Raw genomic sequence first — 22,878 nt, 5'->3', positions numbered from 1 at the left:
GTGGATATTAAAACATTTTTATAAATATTATAACAAATTTTAGATGCATCTGGATTGTTAAAATTAATATTTATAATAGAAATTTTTTTTCTTAAAGGGAAAGGGAAAGGGCATCAAGAAAGAAATGATACTTATCCTTTTTTTAAACAAAATTAATAATTGCGCATTTTAATTATGATAATTTATGACGCAATACATTCATCTAAATTGATACATCCAATTTTCAAGATTGTCACATTTTCACACAATTGTTGCTACATCTAATACATGATCGAAAATAATTGAGAAATGTCTTAAATGCTTTCTTAAATACCATACACTTGTAAATGATTGATTTATCTTTTAATTTTTATTTTAATTTTTTAAATTTTAATTGATCTTTTTTTTTATCTTTAGATTTTACTTCGGATTTTATAAATAAATACGCGCATTTTATTTTGGTTCATTGATATTATATTTTGACCTTCTTTCTCTCTATAACTACATACAGGCCGAAGATACGCCTGCATAGTATACAATTTCTATATTGTATTAAATATACTTTACATTTCATAACATCACCATTATCGTAAAAATGGTATAACGCTCGAGAATATATAATAATATTTCATCTTCCTCACATCAAAAAATATGTTGACATATCTCTCTATCATTTAATATTTAATACATTAAGATCATTGGTCCCACACATGGGTCTACAAATATATAATATTTGCAATATATATTATGACATCTACAACTTAAACATTACGCTCTTCTGGTATTTTATCATCTGTGCTGGTATTTTTTAACTTAAAAAAAAGGAAAGGGATAATCTTCTCTTTTTCTCTCTCCAAAAACAGAAGTCATCTTATACTTTGTTCTTAAAGTCAGGTACATCTCAAATAAACTCGGTAATCTGTGATCATCTGTTTTCGTAGAATAGCAATATTTTATATTTTATAAAATGTCATTGTTTGTTGTGATATTCTTAAAGGCCTTCAGTTTAACAATTTTATCATATTACTGCTACAGTGATAATTCATCATTAATAGACCTAAAATTAAAGTTAAATATAAAAAAGTCAATAAAATTGATATGTTTATATGATATTTAATTGAATTGTTGTGTATTTGTTTTTTTTAATATAATTGAAAATTTTCAACTGTCATAATCTTTAAAGATGTTACTTGTACATATTATGAATTCTTTACTCTCTATTAATATATATAAAAGTTTATTAGAGAATATATATATATATAAAGACATAGAGTAACTATATATTTGTATATTTTCTCGCATTATATTATTTTTAACATATAAAAATATAGTTTGTTCATTGATATGAACAGAAAAAAATACTTTTTTTTATATCAATCAATAGAGTATATAAGAAAATTATTTCAAAAGTAATAATTGACAGTATGTACCAACTAATCTTTGGGATCATGACAGTTGATAATGCAGTTTTAATTTTTATGATTATTTTGATAAACCTTTTTTTATATATACAGTAAAAAAATTTTCATAACAATATCGGAAATTAAACATTTTCGAATAATTCGCAACATTGTCTAATGAATATATTCAAACATAAATTTTATGAAAAATGTAAAGTTTAATTTCTAATCTTTTTCAAATTGTAAATTCATAATTAAAAATTTATTTTTTAATTAATCATTGATTATGATTAGGATTGCAAATATTTGAGAATTAAATGATAAGCATACAAATAATATTGCTATAAAATTTACAAGAAATAAGTTATACTATCGATGTATTGCGCAGCAAAAATATATGCCATGATATTAAGAATCCCAATGATATTCTTAAGAAACTTCGTCGTTCGTTTTATACGAGGAAGATTGCATTTTTTGCATCACATTTAAGTAAGATTCGTATGCAACGACTATAACAACCATAGTTATAAATGCGCTTCGCAAAAGCTCTTGGAATTAGCGTTATGATTGAGAAGGTTTTTTGCGTCTTCCAAATAAATTGCTCAACACGGAACTTCGCTTATAATCGCGATCTTTACGATTGCTGCCTGAGCTTTGTTCGCTTTCTGATCCGCTCTCTGATGTTCTTCTGCCATCCACTACTGTGATGTTCGTAGGGGACGTTTGCGGAGCCGCTGGCGGAGCGACATAAGGCGGCAACGATGTTGGTCTACCGGTGAAAGTATTATTTTGTTGCTGCATACCCTAAAAATGTGAATCTATTACTCAGACTTATAAACGAAAGAGAGCGATAAATTTATCATGATGTATAAGAAATCATTATGATCGCTTGTTATGCAGCAATTTTATATAATCTAATTTAAATATAATATAATAAGAAAGCATATGCAATATTTTCTTATAAAACATCTATCTTGAAAAAAATGTAAGAAATTTTATAATAGTAATTATGTGTGTGTGTGGGTTCATTTCATAAAATAAATATAAATTGCTTTAAATTGTTCACTAAATTCCAAGTATTTAATTTAGTTCAACTAATAAGTTTTAAAAAAGCTTACTTGTCTAATATTTACTGGTACATTCCCGTATGCTGTAACAAAAGAAGAACAGAATTAAGAAATTTTTATTATGTTAAATGGGCATCACACAAATTGATGCAACATTTGTAAAATTCAGCTATGTTGTTATTATACACTAAATAGCTATTTACAATTGTTATTGCTGATCATGTAAATTGTAAAGTTAGAAAATTAAAGTGCAGATACCAGAATATTAAATTATGCATATTACATTATAATTTTCAAAGTGCTTATAAACAATTACCAAAAATCTATTAATATTTTAAAAGGTACATGTCTGGTTAAAAATATATGTATATAAATATGTAATTGATAATTTTCACATTGCTTTAGCATTTTACATTCCTGGCCAAGCACTTTGGTAAATAAAAAAAAAAATTTCATAAAATACAGATGAGTGACGAAAACAAAAGTGTCAATATAGAATGGTTGCATGCGACTTTTTCACATTATCGATCTTTCTGTAGATCATCGAATGTGAATGTTTCGTAATGACTGACCAAGATGCTGAGAAACGTTCCACTGAGTCATTCTAGTCGGCGGAGGGGCACTCAATGGCAATGGAGGTGCTAATTCTATAAAATGATGATGAATGTTCATGTGTCTATGAATATCGAGTAGAATCTTCCCAAACCTCTTGAATCTTTCAAATTATATACATAATAATGTACCTTGATGTTGCGGAGGAAGATCAACACTACTTTGTCTATGCCATGTCGGTGGCTCGTTCGATGGATACTGTCCAGATCCATTATGATTTAACGTTGCACTGCGTTGTTGATAAACGGGCCTTCCTTGTTGCAAATGGTGTTCCACATCTATATGGTGACATTTTTTAAAAATATTGATACGTAAGAGATTACAGAATGAGTGATAGAATACATGTAAGGAGAATATTAAAGAAAAAAAAGTGATGTGCGCAAAAAGTAAATTTTATCTTTAAAAAAATCGATTTTAATTGTATTTAAAAATTAAGACTGGCTATATATATTTCGAGATATTTTTAAATCCGCGAGCGTACCATTACGTCTATATTGCATCATATTTTCCGAACTCGGTGTTCTCATAGGAATAGGTGGAGGAGCGCCTCGCGGCGGTATGGGTGGTTTATCGGTTTCTAGCATCGCGGAATTGTGTTGATACTGATCCCACTGAGCTGCCAACTGCTCTTGTTGCATCAGTTGCTGCTGCTGTTGCGTGAGCAGCTGCTGTTGCCTGTGCATCTGCAGAAACTCGGTTTGAGTTTGCGGTATCTCGGATCTCTGTGATGCGAGGAACGTATCGACATTCTGCGCATCGTTGCGCCGCTGCTGATTCTGCCGATGTGTCTGCAGGAACTCTACTTGCACAGTGCTTGGCGAATGTTGATTCGGTGACGTGAGATCACGTCTAATTACAGAGTTCTTGCGCTCCATCTCCGGTGTGGAAACGCGGCTACTTCCGGTCGACACGTTATCGTCCATGTGATCCAATCCCGAACTCTGCAGCCTTTCCAAACCTTCTTGCTGCATTTGTATTTAAGGAATAGAGAATATATGGATCATATTAGTTTCATAAAATAATTTAAAAAATAAGATAATAAATTAAATTAAATACTATAATTTTAAAAAAATGAGATAATAAAAAGTGATAAAAAAAGAATTAAAATAATAATATTCCAAAAATTCATATATAAAAATGATCAATTAATTTATTTATTGCATACCTTCTGAGACTCGTCGTAGCTTAAGAGCTGCAGACTTGGGGGCAGTTTCGCATGAAACGAAATTTTATTGACCCAATCTTCCATCTCTTGTTGACTCGGTGCTAAAAACAAAAATTCTGAGCCGTCCGTACACTTTAACCGGAACACGTTCTTCTTCTTGGTGTAATCGTCCGCTTTCTCACACATGGCATTGAAAATCGTTATCGGGGCAGTAGCCGCTTTGCTCAATGAAAAATCTTCCACATCCTTGAAGAAGCACAGCAGTTGCCCGCATAGTACTGCAATGGCCGAGAAATAAAAATATGTTTGTGCATGTAAAAGTTTTACGTTTATTTAATTTTATAAATGATTAAGTACCAGTGTAATACTGCTTCCACGATCGAACGGCTGCCTTTTTACCAGCGCTTTGAAGCTCGTGTTTTCGTTCGAGAAAACCTTGAATTTCGACCGGCCGTAATGCATCCATATTCTCCATTCGCTGTAGTTTTCTGAAACTTTGCGTTCTTCGTCTAGTCGTGAAGCTCGGGGTCCGTTTTGGTTTCTTGATATCTACTTTCATGCTTTCAGCCCTCTTGATGTCTGAAGTCGCTGGAAAAAAAACAATAAATCATAAACTCTTTATATTAACAAGAGAATGCAAATTATTATTAATTGATCTTTTCATATGAAAATTACATACCCCGTCTTAATTTTTCGCCAAATACATGTGATATACCGTGTGATTTCGGAGATGTCGCAGATTCTGACGTTTCGGAAGTGGCACCCTTCAGCGGAGATAATCTGATAGATACAAGCAATAGCATTCGTAAGACATTATTATATCAGATATTTCAATATATTTAGTCTTGAATTAAATTTTAATTTTTACTTACATATTTACAGATTCATGTTCATCGACAGAGCCATTAATCTCATCATGTTGCGCGCGATGAGAACTGTCTAATAATCGTCTACGTTCCTCTTCGCGTTTTCGCTCTTCGGTTATCCTTTGCACCTCTTTACGTTTTCGTTCTTCAATCCGCTCGCGTTCTACACGCTCTTTCTCTGCTTGGCGCGCGGCCATTTCCGCTTCTTGTTGTTTTTGGAAGGCTTTTTCCAGCTATACAAATATTCATAACATTAAACAGATGCATATTATACAAGTCGTTAAAAATAATTGCTAAAACAATCTCTTTTTTTATCTTCATCAAATATAATAGGAATCTTACCATTGTTATTCGTTTAAGCGTGCTGAATCTCTCTTCCTGCGCCTCTATCGTCTTCTCGAAATCCTCGTGTTTCCTAATCAACTCTTCCACTTGCGAAATACTATCTCCTAATTTTTCGTCATATAGCATTGGTTCCCTGTTGACTATCCAATTCTCTAAAGTTTCGGCGTCTCTCTTAAATAGCTGTGTATCCAAATTCTGTTCGTAAATGAATTTCCGCTGCTGCCATGTATCCTTCAAGATCTGTTGGCGCTGCTGTAACACAGATATTTTGTCTTCAATCTCTTTCCCCAGGAAATGTCCCTGTTCGATCAACTTTTGCCCAATTCGGTAGAATTTTTCGAAGGCCTCCTCGCGAGTATCGATCTCCGACTTGTATTCGTTGTGCCTGGAAATCAGCGCCTCGGCGCCAGGAACGTCACGTGCTAATTCTGGCGCCGTCACTTTGGCTACCATCTCGTTTATCCAGGATATCAGCTCCCTGTACTCGCCCAGATAGGCCTGTAGTTGTTCCGCCTGAGCGAGTTTACTTCGTCTCTGTGCTGCCTTCTCCAATAATTCGGTCCATGCAGCTTCCGCTTCTTGATGCTTCACATCGATATGTACACGCGCATCTGGAAACAACTCGATTAACCTGGACGCTTCCTCCGTCAAACATTCCACTTGCTCCTTCACAGCTGCCAAATCAGTCTCGAATCCTTGATGTTTTCTCACCAGTGCTTGAATGGTCTCTAGATCGTGACCGTAGCCGTCCGAGCTGAGGGCCACTTCTTTTTCCTGTATCCAGGAAATAGTCTCATCGGCCGTCCTATCAAACATGTGAACTTGCTTGGCGCCCGCCAACGCATCTTGTCGGGCGTGCGCTAATTCCTTCAAATCTTCCCATTGTTGCTTAGTTTCTTCGATTTTAAGAGATATCTTGTTTTTCTCGGGATTGTTCTGTTCTATCAATTTCTGTCCTTCATCAAGTACAGCCGATACACGGCCTTCGCTTGTCGTCAAGCCGGCTAAGAAATTGTCGAATATCTGAATCAGCAGTTCCACATGTTCCACATCGCGACCATAGTCCTCCGATGCAGCAACCTGACCGTGTTTAATATTATATAACGTTTAATAATTATGTTTAACACTAATTATACAATAATTATAAATATAAATGTTTATATATATGTAGCTAATTATCTTTGAATTTACCGTTGTTTGGTCTCCAATCCATTCAATCACTTCATCCGCTTGTCTGATAAATTTGTAAAACTTTTCACTCTCTGATAATCTCTGTAACCGATATTCTTTCAATTTTTGCAGTTCTTTGAATTTAAACTCGATATCTATCTGTTTTTGAGCGATATTTTTGCTGTCGAAGTGATGCCGCTCAATTAAACCATCTGATAACTTCTTCAAGTTATCGATTGTACTCTCGAAACCGGACAAATCGCGTTCGATGCCCTCTAATTTTTTTAGCAGAGACTGCACGGAATCTTCGTCCTTGCCGTAATCAGCTGACGTTAATTGCGGATGTTTTTCTCTAATCCACTGCTCAGCTTCCGCGGCTTCGGCATAAAACTGTACATAAAGCGTAATTCTTTAATTTCGTCATATATAGAAATCATACACTTCTCTTTTTATGATTATCAACTAAATTTTTAAAATTATTGTGCATTACTCTTTTATACAACTATAATGTTATGGTTAATATTTACGTAATATTAATTATTAATATTATAACTTAATAACATTGTGATTTTATTATATCAATAAAAATACGCATTAATAGCTTACCGTTTGCGACTCCACAGCATCGAGTAATCTCAATTTTCTGACATTCGCCATATCTCTGAGATGCAACAACTCTTCTTGCAGTTTTTTAATTAATTGTTCAATTCTGTCTCCCGCGAAGTGTCCGCTTCGAATCATCACAGTCGCTCTGCTAACCAAAGAAGCTACTACTGGTTCCCTGGATAATAATTCTCCTTCCAAAGCTTGATGTTTCTTTTGCAATCGCTTCACTGTAGTAAGAGAGCTTCCGAGATCATTACTTGCAGCTAATGGTTCTTTCTCTGACAGCCAGTGCAACTCATCTTCGACATCTCTCGCAAACTGGTGCAACAATTTTGCGTCTTCTAAATTGTCCCTACGTATCTGCATTGGTTCCTGGAGACTATGATACCTATTTATCGTAACTAATGCTCGCTCTTGAATCTCGTCGCACATGAAATGATTCGATTTCTGGAAGCTAGCAGCAGTCTCCTTGATGGTCTCGCATGCTTCATTGTGACCGAGCACGTCATTCTCCAGGTTAGTATGTCTCTTCAGCAAATTCGCTACGCTCGAGAGATCCTTTCCATGATCTTCCGACTGCAACTGGGTCTCTATTTCATCCATCCACGTCTCGAATTCGTCTAAACTACGGCCGAACAACAAGGCCTGGTACGCGTCGTTCAACCGGTTTTTCTTCAACTCGCTGGTCTCTTGCAGAAGACGCCATTCCGCTTCTAGCTCATCTAAACGTTCCTGTATTTCCTTCGAGGCGTAATGGTTTTCCTCGATGAGTGCCTCACCCTCGTTGACCACAGACGCGACTCTCGCCTTGTTCGCCATTAATTCACTCTCGAATGCAATATGTTTCTGTATCTTGCTCTGCAGATTTGAGGAATCTCTATAATTTTCATCGCTCGCTACCTGTTGCTTTTGGTGCAGCCAACCTTCCACCTCGTATATGTTTCTGAGAAACTGGTGCAAGTGATGGCTCTCTAAAAGTTTCTTTCTTCTAGCCGTCGTACTATTCTTTAGTTTGTCTTTTCTGGCACAAACGGAAGCGATTTGCTGTTGTATTATACTTGAGTCCGCGTGTTCACGCGAGAGGATGTCATTAGCGAATTTTTCGAGCTCGTCAATACGTCCCAATTGAGACATCAGCATTTTTTCAAACTCTTCATGCTTACGCAATAGTGTCTCTACTCCCGATAAAGATTCACCAAGATCGTCGTTGTTGAGGAACGCTTCTTTCGTCGCCAGCCAACTATCAGCTTGATCAGCTTGTTCTTTAAACAGTTGCAATTGGTGCGCTTGCGTTAATTTCTGCCTACGATCATCCCAAGCATTTCCCAATGTCTGTCTGAGTTCTTCCAGATGCTCGAGATTATCCTTGATATCCTCGTTGATCGATAGAAGCTTCTGACCGTGTTCCTTCAAACCTTTAAATGTATCTTGTCGACCATCGATTTCTGCTTTCCTTTCTTGATGTAGTTCTAGTACAGCCTCAGCTTCAGATATGGTGGTCGGTGGTTCGGATTCATTCATGCGTTTTATAGTATCGGCCACCCAAATGTCTAATTCGTGTAGATCAGCTTGGAATTTGTGCAATGTATAAGCTTGATTTAAAGCATCGCGTCGATATTGAGTTAAACGTTGTAGATCGTCCCAATTAGACTGGAGCTCGGACAGTATCCCATTTATTTCGGATGCCTTGTCCGGATATTTACGCGACAACTTCTGTGCCTCTGCCTTATGCTCCTAAAACAGATATAAAATAAAATTAAAATATAAAATGTTATTTTACTTTAAATTATATTTAATAAATGTGAATATTTATAGGATTATATTACAACTTAATTAATCATACTTCAATGTGCATACAAATTACAATATATATTTACATACATGAACAAAATTGTTTAAATAAATATATATATATAATATTGTAATAAATAATATTGTAATTTCTCGCATAAATAAAGAAATTGAGATTTAGAAAGATTTAGAGAGATGAAATGTTTCAATTGTTACTATTATTATACTAATTATTGCACATAAATCTATTAATTTCTGATCTTAAAATTAATATATTTATTAATTGTTGTTATAGTTCTATTCGAATTATTTCATATAAAATTATTAATTAATAATTTGACAATTAATAAATTTATCAATTTTGAATTATAAAATTAATAAATTTATTAATCTTAATTATTAATTTTGAAATGAAATATTTAATGGAAAATTAATCTTCTTCACTCACTTTTAATTTCCCTTCTATTGCTGTCATATCTCGCTCCATAGCCTCTTGTTTTCTTTGTAACTGTTCGACAGCAGGTAAGTCTTTTCCTGTGTCGCTCGTGTTCATGGCCATAGATTTTTCAATAACTCTTTGGTTTGTATCGTCTATATCTCGATTGAATAGATGGATCTCTAATGCACCCGCTAATGTTTCACGATACATGCTTAATGCTCCTTGCAAACCTTTCCATTTGTTGTTAAAGTTATCGCGCCGCTGCTGAATTGCCTTTGATTCATTATCGCGACCCTGTTATTCAAAATAGCAAAATATAATGACTAAAAATATATTTCTCAGTAATAAAATTTACATTTTAGTTATGTACAAGAAAATTTCTGTTAGTATTTTTTTCTATTAAAAATTTGGTTTTTACCTGTTTTATAAGCTTATCCGCCAAAGCATTAATTGTTTTTATTCTGGAATCGTCCACTCGCATATCGCTATCCACATCATCAAGTTTTCTCTGAAGGCTCAAGCAGTGCTCGTAATCCTTTCCTGTATCGCCAGCTTGAACCATCATTTCCTTATCTCTGATCCAGGCCTCGATCTTTTCCACTTGATTGTTAAATTCCAAGATATCTTGAGCCTCCTCCAAACCTCTGCCTCGATTTCCAGACTCCAATAGTAATTTCCGCCAGGACGTATGTAGATGTTCCAATTGTTGATGAATTTCCGCGCTAGCCGGGTGCTTTCGCGTTAATAATGTCTCTCCTTTTGCTATTTTATTAACAAATTTATTATCAATCTGATTAAGCGAGAAAATTATACGATTCAAGCAATAGTTACAACTTATTTATCAATCAATTACCTTTGATCTCTTCGATTCTACTTTGATTTGCTGCCAGTTCCGCTTGGAATGCTTGATGTTTCTGCAATTTCTTGATTTTGTCTTCCAAACTGGATACCTCGCCTTTCGATGCTTCCGCTTCCAATTTCTTCTGCTTTTCGCCTATCCAAGATTCGGCCTCACCTACATCTCTGACAAACTGGGCGTGTAATAGACTAGCCTCCAGTTTTCTTCTTCGCACATCACACAGGTCTTGTATTTTTTCACGTCTTTGAATGACCTCGTCCAATCGCCGGGCGATAGTCGATGAATCAAAATGATTTTGCGCTAAAAGCTTGTTTCCGTGCTCTTGCAGCGCCGTCAATTTTTCCTCGTGCGTCACCAGCAGCTTTTCGAACTCGTTGTGTTTTTTCACCTGCGCGTCTACTTCCTCGACCGAGATCCCGAAGTTGTCGCCGCTCAGCGCGGCCTCCTGAGTGCTAGATAAAGTGTCAAGCTGTTTGGCATCTCGCAAAAAGAAGTGCAAGTCGATCAATTGATCCAAATGCACTTTTTTCTGCTGCCAAGCGGTATGCAATTTTTGTCGCTCGTCCAAGAGTTGGTTGCATTTTTCTTCCACATCCTGAAAAATACATCATTGTGATTAACGAATACTCGCGAATGAGCTGCCAAGATCCCTGACAGACTTATTATATAGACTTACTATGAACGATCTTATGAATGGTTTTCTTACCATAGCGGCATAGTGACCAGTTTGCACCATAGCCTCGCCTAGATCGAGTACCGAACTGAAATTTTCCTCCCGCGCTTCGATTTCTCCTTTCAGAGCCTCGTGCTCCGCCTTCAAAGTCTGCGCACTAGCCGCGTCTCGAACCTTCTCCTCCGTCGACATCGTAGCGCGTAGCCCAGCTGCCCAATTCATCAAGTCTCTGGCCTAAATATTTTTTTCGTTAGAAATAATGTGTCATTAAATATAAACATGGTGATAAGAAGCATACCTGAGCATGGAATCGTTGCAAATCGCAGCTAGCTTGCAACTGATCCCTTCGATGAGCGGATCTATTCTTCAATTCCTCCCAATGAATAACGACGATTCGCTGCTGCTGATCAATGTGCGTCGCGTTGTTTCCCGGATAATGAGCTTGTAATCTGGATGCATCCTCGACTAGAACTTGCAATTGAGCCTCTAATGCGACTAGATCATTCTCGAATCCTTCGTGACGTCTAATTAACGCCAGAACGGAATTCAAATCGCGACCCAGATCCTCTGGCAAAGCAGCTTCTTTTTCCTGTATTCGTGATAGCGCTTCAGCCACATCACGATGAAACCGATGTATCTCGCCTGCTGCCTGCAATCTCTGTTCACGATTTCGAATGAGACCTAACAGATGTTGCCATGATTCCCTAATAAAGAACAGTGAATCAGAATTATTAATTTTATTATATCTTCTTCGAAAATTATATAAAATTTTTAAACTGTAATAGATGAATTGTGTTATTAAATCGTGAATAATTTTATTGTTTATATAATATCAATAAACATTCAAAAATTTATAGAAATTTCATTTATGTATAATAATTTTTAAAGAAATCTCTAAAATTTAGAAATTTGAAAATAGAAATATATCAAAAGCTAGAAAAAGAAAAAACAAAACACAATATGAGAAAGATTTCGAGTTATAAAAATAGCAAAGTTGCAAAAAATTTATATACACAAGATATATAAGCTTTGATTAATTTATAAATTAGCAAGTATGAGAGTTATTCCGCAACCAAGTACTCACTTCATTACCATGTGTTGCTTATGTACTTGAAACACCGGATCGTCTTCATCGGATCTACATGGAATATGTATATAGAAAGAAAATGTTAATGCGACCCAACACCGAGAAAAAATAGAAATAGATTTTTCTATATTAAAAGTTATAGTTATGATATTAATTTATGTGAACTGTACCCCATACAAAAGAAAAAGAGAAAGGGAGAGAGATATTATTTTATGTCTCAATTACATCATATTGTTAATTTATTTCATGCAAATAACATCATACTAATGCTCTACAAAAATAATAAAGAAAGTATTGAAATAGCAGAAATAAAAATAAAAAAGATTAGAAAAATTTTTTTTGATCGGCTTATCGTTAACTAAAAATTTACCCTAATTGTTCCTGGCGTTTTTCGATGTCCTGAATGTAAGGACTTTCGTTGGCGATCAATTTTCTGGCTAATTCTTCGCATTGATTAAATCTCTCGGAGCCGGCCTCTATTCGATGCTTGAAGTCGTTGAATTTTGCTTGTAATAATAACAGATGCTCATAATCTTGACCGTAATCCTCTGACGCGGCTGCCTGTTCCTGTTCCTTAATCCATTGTTCCAACTCTCTGCTTTCTAGGAAATATTCGTGGCGATACATGCTTTCCATCAAACGTTGCTGTCTCACGGTAGCTAGTCGCTGCAGAGCACGCATTTGTTGAATAATTGCTTGCTGCTTGTTGGCTATCGCCTTGCTGTCCGGATGCTTTGAGTTTATCATCGTAGAAGCAGTGTGTCCCATTTCTGTTACAATGCCATTGTATGTGTCCAATTCGAGTTCAACAGCCTGCAGATTATAAATCAGAATTTTTAATATAATACAGTCGACTATGAAAATTTTATTAATATAAAATTAATATATATAAATTAATATAAAAATTTTTACTAAATATTAAAGAAATAATAGAATGATTGAAATGGTACCATTTTTCATATTGCGCTTTATAAAAGCATACCTTGTGTTTCGTCAATAATTTAGTGGCGGCATCGCGATCCCTGCCGTAATCGGTGGAGCTCAGTACGTCATTTTTCTCGTTGAGCCAGCTTTCGACTTCACCGGTTTCGAAAAGAAATTCTTGTGCTTTTAGGGACAAATCCAATGCTCTACTACGCTCTTCTGCTTTATCTTGCAAGTCTCTCCACGCATCATCCAAAACATCGCATAATTCTTGTATCTATTAAAGCATTGATGTAATCTATTACTTATTATTATCTATAATGATTCAAGTTGTTACATTTCCAATCATGTTACTCGCACGAAACAAATACAAATTAATAAATCATTAAATAATTAATTGTTGCCATATTGTTTTCAAAAGTTCAGTTTTGATTTCAATATGGAATATGTTGACAATATTACTGACACTTCTCAGAGTTTCATTGTGCTGTGGCAGAAATATTACTTTATTATATGCTGCATGCACAATACATGTACATTTTTTAACTTTATGATTTCTGAAGTTTATTTATTAAGCTATGGAATAAAATAATCGATAAGCTTATTGTAACTAGAATTGCATAAATCATATATTAATGATTAATATTATATTCCTAACATGAAATAGATAAGCTGCAAAATAAATAAGACTTTAGTAAAAACAAATAAAAAATTATATTCAAAATACTCGTTCACCTGTATAAAAAAAGAATATGTTTTGAGAGATATAATTAACTCTGGACACACATGACATTAAATTATAAATATTTAATATTTCGAAATTATTAAAATAATATCTCGAAACAAAAAATTTTATTATATAATTTTTATATTTATGAAGTGCTCTATATTTTACTTTTTATAAAATATAATACAAAGAATTTTTTCGTGTATTACGAGTCAATTATAACAAATACAATTTATATAATTTTAGAGATTGCGCTACAAAAATACAATAACAATTAAGATCTTATAAAAATAATAATTTATTAATTATGTAAACTCAGACGCGCAATTGATAACAATTAACACGGAAAAGCGACAGATATCTATGACAATATTTCCCATGCATGAGTGCATCCACCTTACCTCTGTACGCGCAATATTCTTCGAGATGCTCCAGCTGTGCAAAAATCATAATTTCTTACTCCACTCTCGTGTCATTTTCGATCATCATGCAAATTCACGAAAAAAAAAAAATATTATTTGGCAAAGAATCTCTCATAATTTACCTTTTTCTTCTCTGGATGAATCTGATCAATAAGAGCCTGTCCGGAAGTCAAAGTCTTATCTATCATAGGCTGATGACCGGCTATTTCCGCTTCTAACTTCTTGTGCTTCTTATGCAAAGTTTGGGCCTGGTGTAGATTTTGTCCGAGTGTTGTCGAGGATGCTTGTGGCAAGTGGTCCTTGATCCACTGTAATTCTGCGTCCAACTCGAAGCCGAATTTATGGAAGCGCAGGCTCTCTTCCAATGCTTCGCGCCGTTTTTTAGCTGGTTCCTTTAGGCTGTGGAATCTATGAATATAAATTTCATGTGTTATCTGTATATATCATTATCCATATTTACTTCAGCAATGAATTAATTTGATCATTTAAAAAATCAATTTTTTATGTAAAAAAGGGTGATATAATTTAAATAATAACGAAGGCATCAGTTCTCACATACTTTTTCTGCGTGGCTTGACTGGTCTTCAGAATGTTTACCGCATCAAAGTGACCTTCATGCGCCATCTCCTGACCCATAGCCACGAGATCGTCTACCTTTTGCTCCCACTGATACATGTCGCTCTCGAGGGTTTGATGTTTTTTCAGCAATTCCTTGCAACTACGCAGATCCATGCCTACTTGCTTACTCTGCAAACAGCTCTCTATTTCTTCCAGCTTCAATCTGGCATCTTCCATAGTGCGATTGTATCCGTGTTGCGATGCAGCTTGTCGCAGTCTGCGACCTTTTTCCAACGATAATGCTACAAGTCGGTCCCATTGGTCATTCAGGTCTTTCAAGGTTTTTCCCACGTCGTCTGATCTATAATTTTCTCCAGATATCAGCGCTTTGCCCGCCTTGTTGACTGCTCTCAACTGTCCTTCATTGGCACGTAATTCTCGTTCGAATGCTTCGTGCTTCTGCAGTTTGCGTTCGAGATTATTCAAATCACGATAACTCTCATCGGCCGCAGTCTTCATCTTGTCGCCCAACCAATCGCGCAAATCATCCACTTCGGCTGAAAATTGTTGATAATGCTCGGACGCCTTTAAAGCCGCTCTTCGACGTTGAGCAGCGTCCTTTACTGCCATACGACGGGCTAGTACTTGATTTCTTTTTTCGTTGATGCTGGATATAAATTAAATTTATATAGAAAATGCTATAAAATTTCATGAGTTAAAAAATTACGATCAAGATTCTTTTAATTATATTTCATGAGAGAGAGGGAGGAGGAAAAGAGGGGAGAGAGTGGAAGAGGGAGAGGGAGAGGGAGAGAGGGGGAGAGGAAGAGGGAGAGAGGGAGTGAGCAAGGGAGAGAGAGCGGAGGGTAGGGAGAGAGAGAGGGAGAGGGAGGAAGAGGGAGTGGGAAGGAGAGGGAGGGGAGGGGAGGGGAAGGAAAGGGATGGCAAGGGGAGAGGGAGAGACGGGGAGGGGGGTGAGAGGGGAGGGGTGGAGTGAAGGGGGGAGGGGGAGAGATTCAATAGTATATATTTACTCTTAAATCATCGATTGTTATTTGATACTTACTAATCTTTGTCATAGTGATTTTGAGCAATTAACTTATCGGCGGTGTCGCTAAATAACTTCAATCTGTCATCTTGCGCATGAAGAGTGTTCTCGAATTTTTCATGTTGTTTCAATAAAGCCTCGACATCATCTAAAGATTCGCCCAAGTCAATGAATTCGAGGAAAGCTTCATGAGAACTAGTAGTAGCTTCAATCTGATCGGCTTCCCGATTAAATTGTTGCAATTCGAGGCATTGTCGTAGCCATTCCTCTTTTGTCATCCAGTTAGCTGTTACCGCCGGATATAATCCGTTTAATTTATCTAGACGTTCGCGTACATCTGCCAAATTCGGATTACGACGTAATAGTTCTCGACCGAGATCCTCGACTTCACGAAATCTATATAAATACAGAAAAAATATATTTCATAAAAATTGTATTTATTAAAGAAATTCTATTAATTATGTTGTATTATTATATCAATATATAATTATTTATTATAAATTGGATATTATAAAATTACGTACTCGTCTTCTTTGGTTCGTATTTCTTCTCCAAGCTCCATATGCTGTTTCTTGAGCTGCTCGGCTGTGGCTACATCTCTAACTGATTCTTCCGCCTTCATCGTTTCCTGTACATCTGTAGCCCAGTTAATCAGGTTCTTCGAGCTATTCATAAATATTTGTTGGCCGACCGCGTCTTCTAAACGAGATCGTCGCTCCTTGGCCTTTGTCTGAACTTTGTTCCAGAGTTCCTTGATCTCGTTTTGTCTCACGTTGACGTTGTTGCATTCGTGCGGGTATGAATTCTTGACACTATTGCCTAACAAGTTCACTTTGCGTACCTGTAAGAATTGAATTGTAAGAATTAAGATATAATATTCTCTCTATTTTTTTTATCTGAAAAAATACTAAAATATTTTACTTTTTCTTCGACTGGTGCCAATTCTCGTTCTAAATGTTGATGTCTTCTCTGTAGAGCTTGTACAGTCTTCAAATCAGGTCCAAGTTCAGCCGTATCTAACTGGGTGATCTTTTCCAACATCCAGTCATGAGCCTCACCGCAGGTTCTGTTAAATAACTCAACGCTTGACGCACCTTCCAAGCTTTTCTCTTTCTGTGCCTTCAGCCAGTTTAGATGATCCCATAGCTGATGAATGTGCTTTTGTCTGGCCTTCACTTTGTCCAGTTGACTGTGGCCTTGACGGACAAATTCGTCAACTGCTGCATCTATTGCTTCTACTCGTTTCCCGGAAGCCGATAAGTCCGTTAAAAATTTTTCGTATTTTCTTCTCGCCGTTTCGACGTTGTCCTGAGGATCCTCAACTCTTAGCATCTTTTCCTTGTCTTTAATCCATTTTTCGAAGTCGTCACACTCTCGATAAAAGCCGTAGAATCTGATGGCATCTTCCAGTAATGCGTGACGCTTCACAGCGAGTTCCTGTAGCTCGCCATAAGTGTCGTTGATCTTCTTTTGCCGCTTCTCCACGCTGTCGCCATCGCTCACCGTTTTTCGCTTGATCGGTTTTACGGTAGATTTGATGGATTTTAGTCGGCGAACTGGCACCACCTGCTTGATCATCTTCGTCTTCTTCACACGTTGCGTCGTTTTGATTTTTTCGAGTTTGCGTACCTGCACTTGCACAATCTTTGGCTCAATCTCGCGAACATAGTTAGCCGGCACAAATCCATCCGCACCGTCGGCTTTTCTGACGCTCCACCAATCCGGATTCGTCTTATTCAACAAAAACATCACCTCGCCCTTTATCATGTGCATACCTTGTCCGTCGAACGGATATAAACTCTTTACTTGCGGCACCATTCTATCCTCGTGAACAGTTCTCGGCTCCATTCGTTCGACTACCTCGTCTACCCACTCATCTTGCGGCACAAGTCTGATCTCCTTGCTCCATTCTTCTTGTTCCAATTCGGCAACCGGTTCCGGATCGGCAGTTAATTCCAGAGTAGAGATGCCAGATTTGATAAGTTTCTCTGCCTGCGCATTCAGAGACTGCACATCACCTCTGTAAGCATTCAATTCACCTTCCAGATCCTTGTGCCTCTGCAACAAAGCCTGAGCGCTTGGCTCGTCCACTCCATAGTCTTCCGAAGCGACTAATGCCATTTTCTCGTTCATCCACGAGTCTGCCTCGTTCGCATCAGCGTAAAATTGGAACGCTTCAGCCGCGTCGTCCAGCTGCTTCTTCCGCAACGCCGCTAGTTCTTCCAGGACTCTCCAATGTTCCTGCAATGAATCTATTCGATTTTGTATTTCCAATGCTGACGGGTGATTATCGGCTATCAGTTTCCTGCCAGCGTCACAGAGTTGCTCGGATTTCGGTCTGCGCACTTTCATCTCGTCCTGCAGGGCCTTATGCTTTTGCTGTAACGATATCACAGCTCGTAGATCTTTCGCGGAAACGCCGGCCTTGCAGATTCGCTGCTTCTCTACTAGCCACGACTCCTCGTCCTCGTGATCTTGAAGAAAGTGGAAAAAGTTTCGAGCATCCTCCAATCTAGCCTTGCGCTCCTTGCTGTTTTCCACGAGCTCGTCGTAAGTGCGATTCAGCAGTTCCAGTTTTTGCTGCAACAATGGCACTTCCTTATTTTGTGGCTGTGCCAAATGTTGAGCGGCCTGTCTACCGAGTCGCCTCTGGCTTTCTCCCAGAGCCGTCACTTGCAGCTCCTGCAAACTGTGCTTTTGTAGGAGATCCTCAACTCCTAACAAGTGCGGACCCACGTCGGTACTCTGGAAATTCAGTTGAAGCTCTTGGATAGAAGCTAACGTCGTGTCGATCTCTCTCATCAGACTCATCAAGGAGCTTAGCGCGACTAGATTGGATTTGTGATGATCCAGCAAAGCTAATAGCTCTTTCCATCTCTGCAACACCTCTTGTTCTCTGCTACGGACTCTCTCGAGACTGTGATAGTTCTCTCGCACAAGCTCTTCAGACATATTCGTCAGATCGTGGAAGCGCTCTTCACGCGCCAAGATATCGGCGCTGATGGCCTCGTGTTTCTTCACCGTGGCATCTACTTGCGCCATATTGCTGCCATATCGAGGATCCGTTAACACCTGTATCATCTCCTTTAAGTATCCCTCCCTAAGTACGCTTTTTCGCTCGAATTTATAATTTAATTGCTCAAGCCTTTCTTGTCGCAATAGCTCAATTCTCAGGGCAACTTCGCGACGATGTTCCGCTCTTTCCAACTCCACCCAGTTTCTCTCGATATCATGAATCAACTGGCCTTCTTGCGGAGTAAACGCTGGCTGGTTCAGAGACTTCAATCGGGTGTTTATGTGAAAATACAATGCTTCTATTTCAGACCGTTCCTTGTACTTCGGTGGTTTCTCCACGGTTCGGTATTGTTTGAAAGCCAAGAGTTCCCGTTGGATACCTTCAAGCGAGTTCGGGAAACTGCGACTCTCTAGGACCTCGATCTTCATCTTGATCCACTCGAGAAGGTCGGTCGTCAGCTTCTCGTAATGAATCTTCATCTTATCTGCATCCATCATTTGGCCAACGATCTATACAGATAGGAAAAAAAAATTTGTAGTCGAGCTATCCAATTTAATTTAATTAATTCTCTCTTAGATTCCTGAATTTTTTGCAGCTTTTTTCGAAATGTAAGATATTTTAATTCTGAAATATGTGGATATTTAAATCCTGACACATTTTTGCAAGGATATAAAATATTTAAATCTAAAAAAAAACCAAAATTCTTTCTCAAATTCATATAAAACATAGTTGGATTTTCTACATATATGTCCTCTACTTTTAATATAATTTTTAAACAAAATTATCAAAGAGAGATATATATCAAATTTTTAGATTTTTAAAATATGTTTTGTTTCATAGTTCTCTCCATACATATTAAATAAAGTTTTCAAAATGACCGTACATTCGCTATCCTCTTGCCACTCTTTATCTCGTTCTTCATTCTGGCAAATGTGTGGTAATAAGACGCAACATAAGTGATAATGGATTTCTCGTCGGGTCTGGCCGTGTCCACATCTTCCGCGTCCAAAAGTCGAGGTATGCCGAGTTCTGAGTTGGCAACGTCGAAAGCACAATTGAGATTATCGATGTTCTTGTTTTGCTGCAATTCCGACCAATTGACCAAGTCTGGTCGATGAGCATGTATGAGAGCATTGAAACCAAGGCCGCTTCTCCAGGACCCTATTTGTATAATATTTAGAATATTATATTTTTAATTTTTCGTATATACTTTCAATTATACAATAATTTTATGAAAAAGAAATATATATAATTTATATATATATATATATATATATATATATATATATATATATATATATATATACATATATATATGTAGGCATATAATTTTAAATCTTTGTTATTTATCGCCCGGCGATTGGTTCGACGTCAGGGAGCGGGGATACACTTAGCGCAGAAAGAATATATGGTAAATATCCGCGATTTCGGAGCGCTCTCAAAAAGATTCCTCATCGCAAGAACAAGAAGAAGAGCCTCGGAGCGAGAATCCAGCGATATCGGCAATAATAGATACGACACGGGCAATAGGCGACAACATCCTCGCAAATAAATCGTTCGCAATAAAAGCATTCGCCTTCCTTGCCTACTTGTCTGTTTGATTCATAGAATATTATCTCATCCTATACACGGGCTATCCTGACAAAAAACCCCCACATATATAAGTATTATATAAATTATTCGAATACATTCTACGAATTATTAAACGTTCAAAAAATCCAGAATAAAATTTGTAGATGAATATGCGACATGTGTAAGACTATGGTAACTATTTTCTAAGTTCGTAAATATCATAATTTTCTCAAACTTTTTTGCGACATTCAAAGATTGAATATTCATGCCGCGTAATTGTATGCAAGATGGAGAAGTCGACTCACCGGTAAAGTCCTGAATGTTGACGCCGGGATAGCCATTTGTCTTTCTCTGACACCAGAGTAGCAGAGCATCTTTGGCAGACTTCTTCTCACTGCTGTCATTCTCTTCGTCCACATCGATCTCGATCTCTTGTATTTGAAATCTCAGAATAATGGTCCAGATGAGACCGAGAATCAATCTAGGATTACCGTCCACAATATCCTCTGCACCGATACTTTCCAAACGAACCTGAAAACGAGAATATAATTTTTGAGATACTGAGAAAAGCGAGAATTGATTCTATTGCGGAAATTTTTTGCGAAAGGACATTTTGGTATTAGATAACTTTAAATAGCTTTAACAATTTCGCGCTACTCGAGCAATGATATTTAATAAATAATATTGGTACTTTTTAGAAGCTAATAAAATTATGTTTGATATACATATTTATGACGTTAAAATCTTTTCCAAACATAAGAAAGAAGAGAAGACTTTAGCAAAATTTCTGAAGTGTATTTTTTCTTCTCTCTTCGAAACTTCTCTCTCACGATTCCTACGTTAACATACCAAGTTCTAAGTTTTTTTACTTATTATTAGAACGCTATGCGACAAGATCAAATGTTTTTTTTACACGATTCGATCAGCGAATGAATAATGCGCTCGTATAATTTATGCAACGTGCTGTTTGCGTAATTATTTGCATTCCGTTCTATTGCATGTTCATGCTTAGTCAACGCAATATTCAACGCAGATTGCGTAAATGTCAGGTCTTAATAATGGATGAGTAATTTGTAAGAATAGAAAAGGCGCGTAGTGTAATCATGATGCCGTGGATTCTGAGTAATCGAGAGTAACAAGGCGCTGCGTTGTAACAACAAGGTCGTAAGGTGCCATCGAAAAAACATGGTGTAATATTACAAATTTAAAAAAGTTGGTAGAGGCGGTCGCCTTTTTTTTTTTTTTTTTTTTTTTTTTTTTGTAACCCTAATTACGTACGCGCATCTCGTTCTTCCGTGAATCATCGTTTCTTATGAATGATCAAACTTCGAAGTTATCATTTAGCTTAGTAATTAGAATCAAAAATTAAACCAAAAGATCTTGAAAAACATTAACATATATAATTATAAAGTGTGAAATTTTAACGGCAATATATTCGGATATTACATTGCACGCGATCGAAGAGAAACGAATACAAATATCGGTACTGCTTTCGCGAGATTCCTTTTAATTTTATTTATGTCATGGGTGGTTATGAAATTTATTTCGGATCATTAATTTTGAAGCGCATAAAATCCCGTTGAGAGCGGACCCGAAGTAATTATGCGACCACGCCGTGTAATGAATTACAACCGCGATACGATTTAATAATTGCATTTTATTCCGCGTGATCGAGAAGAAACGCACGCGGAACGGACGGTGGAACTTTTTTTGGCCTTTTCCTTCCGTGTGACCTGCTTTCGTGTTTTACGGCCTCACGTCTCGTAATTATTCAGAGTAACGAACTTGGACGTTATATATTAAATCTCTAAAGTGTGTCCGAATCATAGGCAGAACGATATCTTTGACATGTTCCCCGGCACGTAGCAACTGTCGCGCTAGAAATAAAAATAATAAATTTTAATTTAAACTTGACATCGAAGAAGATTCCAAAAATGGTAGTTCAATTATTCCGGTCGTGAATCTCTTCGTGTCAATGAAATTATACTCGCGCGTAGAACAGCCGGTGGCAACTGATTGCCGTATGTGTCATTACATTACGGTTCATTCAGTCGTAATTGGGTGTCTTATTGATAACGCAACATTTGTTACTTCCAATCGGCAGCGATGGCAAGTCCCGGCCATTATTAATAAACTCTTGTCGATGGTGGTGAAAGTAGCGTGTTAGATCATCGAGCGTCTGTGTCGTTATATGTTCGTCGATCGCTAATAATTCTGCGATGATACTCGATGCGTTTTTAATGGTCGCTTTAACGCTCGCGGATGTAAGCTCTGATGATATAATTGTGGGTATCATGCTCATACGTGCACAGGAGGCACGTATAAGAGATTAACAAAGAGATTAACTCTTGTAAACGCTTCCTTCTTAGAGAGGATTATTTTTTTATAGCAACTAGATCGTGATATCAGAAGTCATCAAAATCCGAAGTAGAAGATGCAACGTTATTTTTCTAACGTATTAAATAATCTAAAAATCTACATTCTTCTATGAATTTCTAATAAATTGTCTTCACGTTATCTTCAATATATAGTTAATTTACTTATTTAAATTT

General features: G+C 36.8%; 1 protein-coding gene across 5 annotated transcripts; it reads right to left on the bottom strand.

The window, feature by feature from the left end:
* Window positions 1-281: 281 nt before the first annotated feature.
* Kst (spectrin beta chain, non-erythrocytic 5 kst) lies at window positions 282-20,879 on the bottom strand. 5 transcript variants are annotated; one of them, XM_070309022.1, is made up of 27 exons: window positions 20,632-20,879; window positions 19,638-19,915; window positions 16,660-19,263; window positions 16,263-16,579; window positions 15,757-16,134; window positions 14,692-15,357; window positions 14,255-14,540; window positions 13,042-13,260; window positions 12,430-12,872; window positions 12,057-12,110; window positions 11,271-11,676; window positions 11,006-11,206; window positions 10,294-10,894; window positions 9,859-10,202; window positions 9,450-9,734; window positions 7,211-8,944; window positions 6,626-6,994; window positions 5,432-6,514; window positions 5,096-5,322; window positions 4,903-5,003; window positions 4,581-4,811; window positions 4,224-4,501; window positions 3,540-4,023; window positions 3,190-3,336; window positions 3,019-3,093; window positions 2,498-2,529; window positions 282-2,183 (listed from the first exon to the last, which is right to left on the bottom strand). In XM_070309022.1, the coding sequence occupies exons 2-27, from the start codon at window positions 19,674-19,676 to the stop codon at window positions 1,941-1,943; spliced, it is 11,847 nt and encodes a 3,948-aa protein (XP_070165123.1). In that variant the 5' UTR covers window positions 19,677-19,915; window positions 20,632-20,879; the 3' UTR covers window positions 282-1,940. The 5 variants fall into 5 exon arrangements, with proteins under 5 accessions (XP_070165123.1, XP_070165119.1, XP_070165122.1 ...); XM_070309018.1 differs by lacking the exon at window positions 20,632-20,879 and having other exon boundaries at window positions 282-2,174; window positions 19,638-19,767; XM_070309021.1 differs by lacking the exons at window positions 3,019-3,093; window positions 20,632-20,879 and having other exon boundaries at window positions 282-2,174; window positions 19,638-19,767.
* Between the last annotated feature and the right edge of the window lie 1,999 nt (window positions 20,880-22,878).

Source organism: Polyergus mexicanus, unplaced genomic scaffold, assembly GCF_030449975.1.
Source record: "Polyergus mexicanus isolate NDT 795.1 unplaced genomic scaffold, iyPolMexi1.0 SCAF_16, whole genome shotgun sequence".
Lineage (NCBI taxonomy): Eukaryota > Metazoa > Arthropoda > Insecta > Hymenoptera > Formicidae > Polyergus > Polyergus mexicanus.
This window is presented reverse-complemented; position numbering and strand designations above follow the sequence as displayed.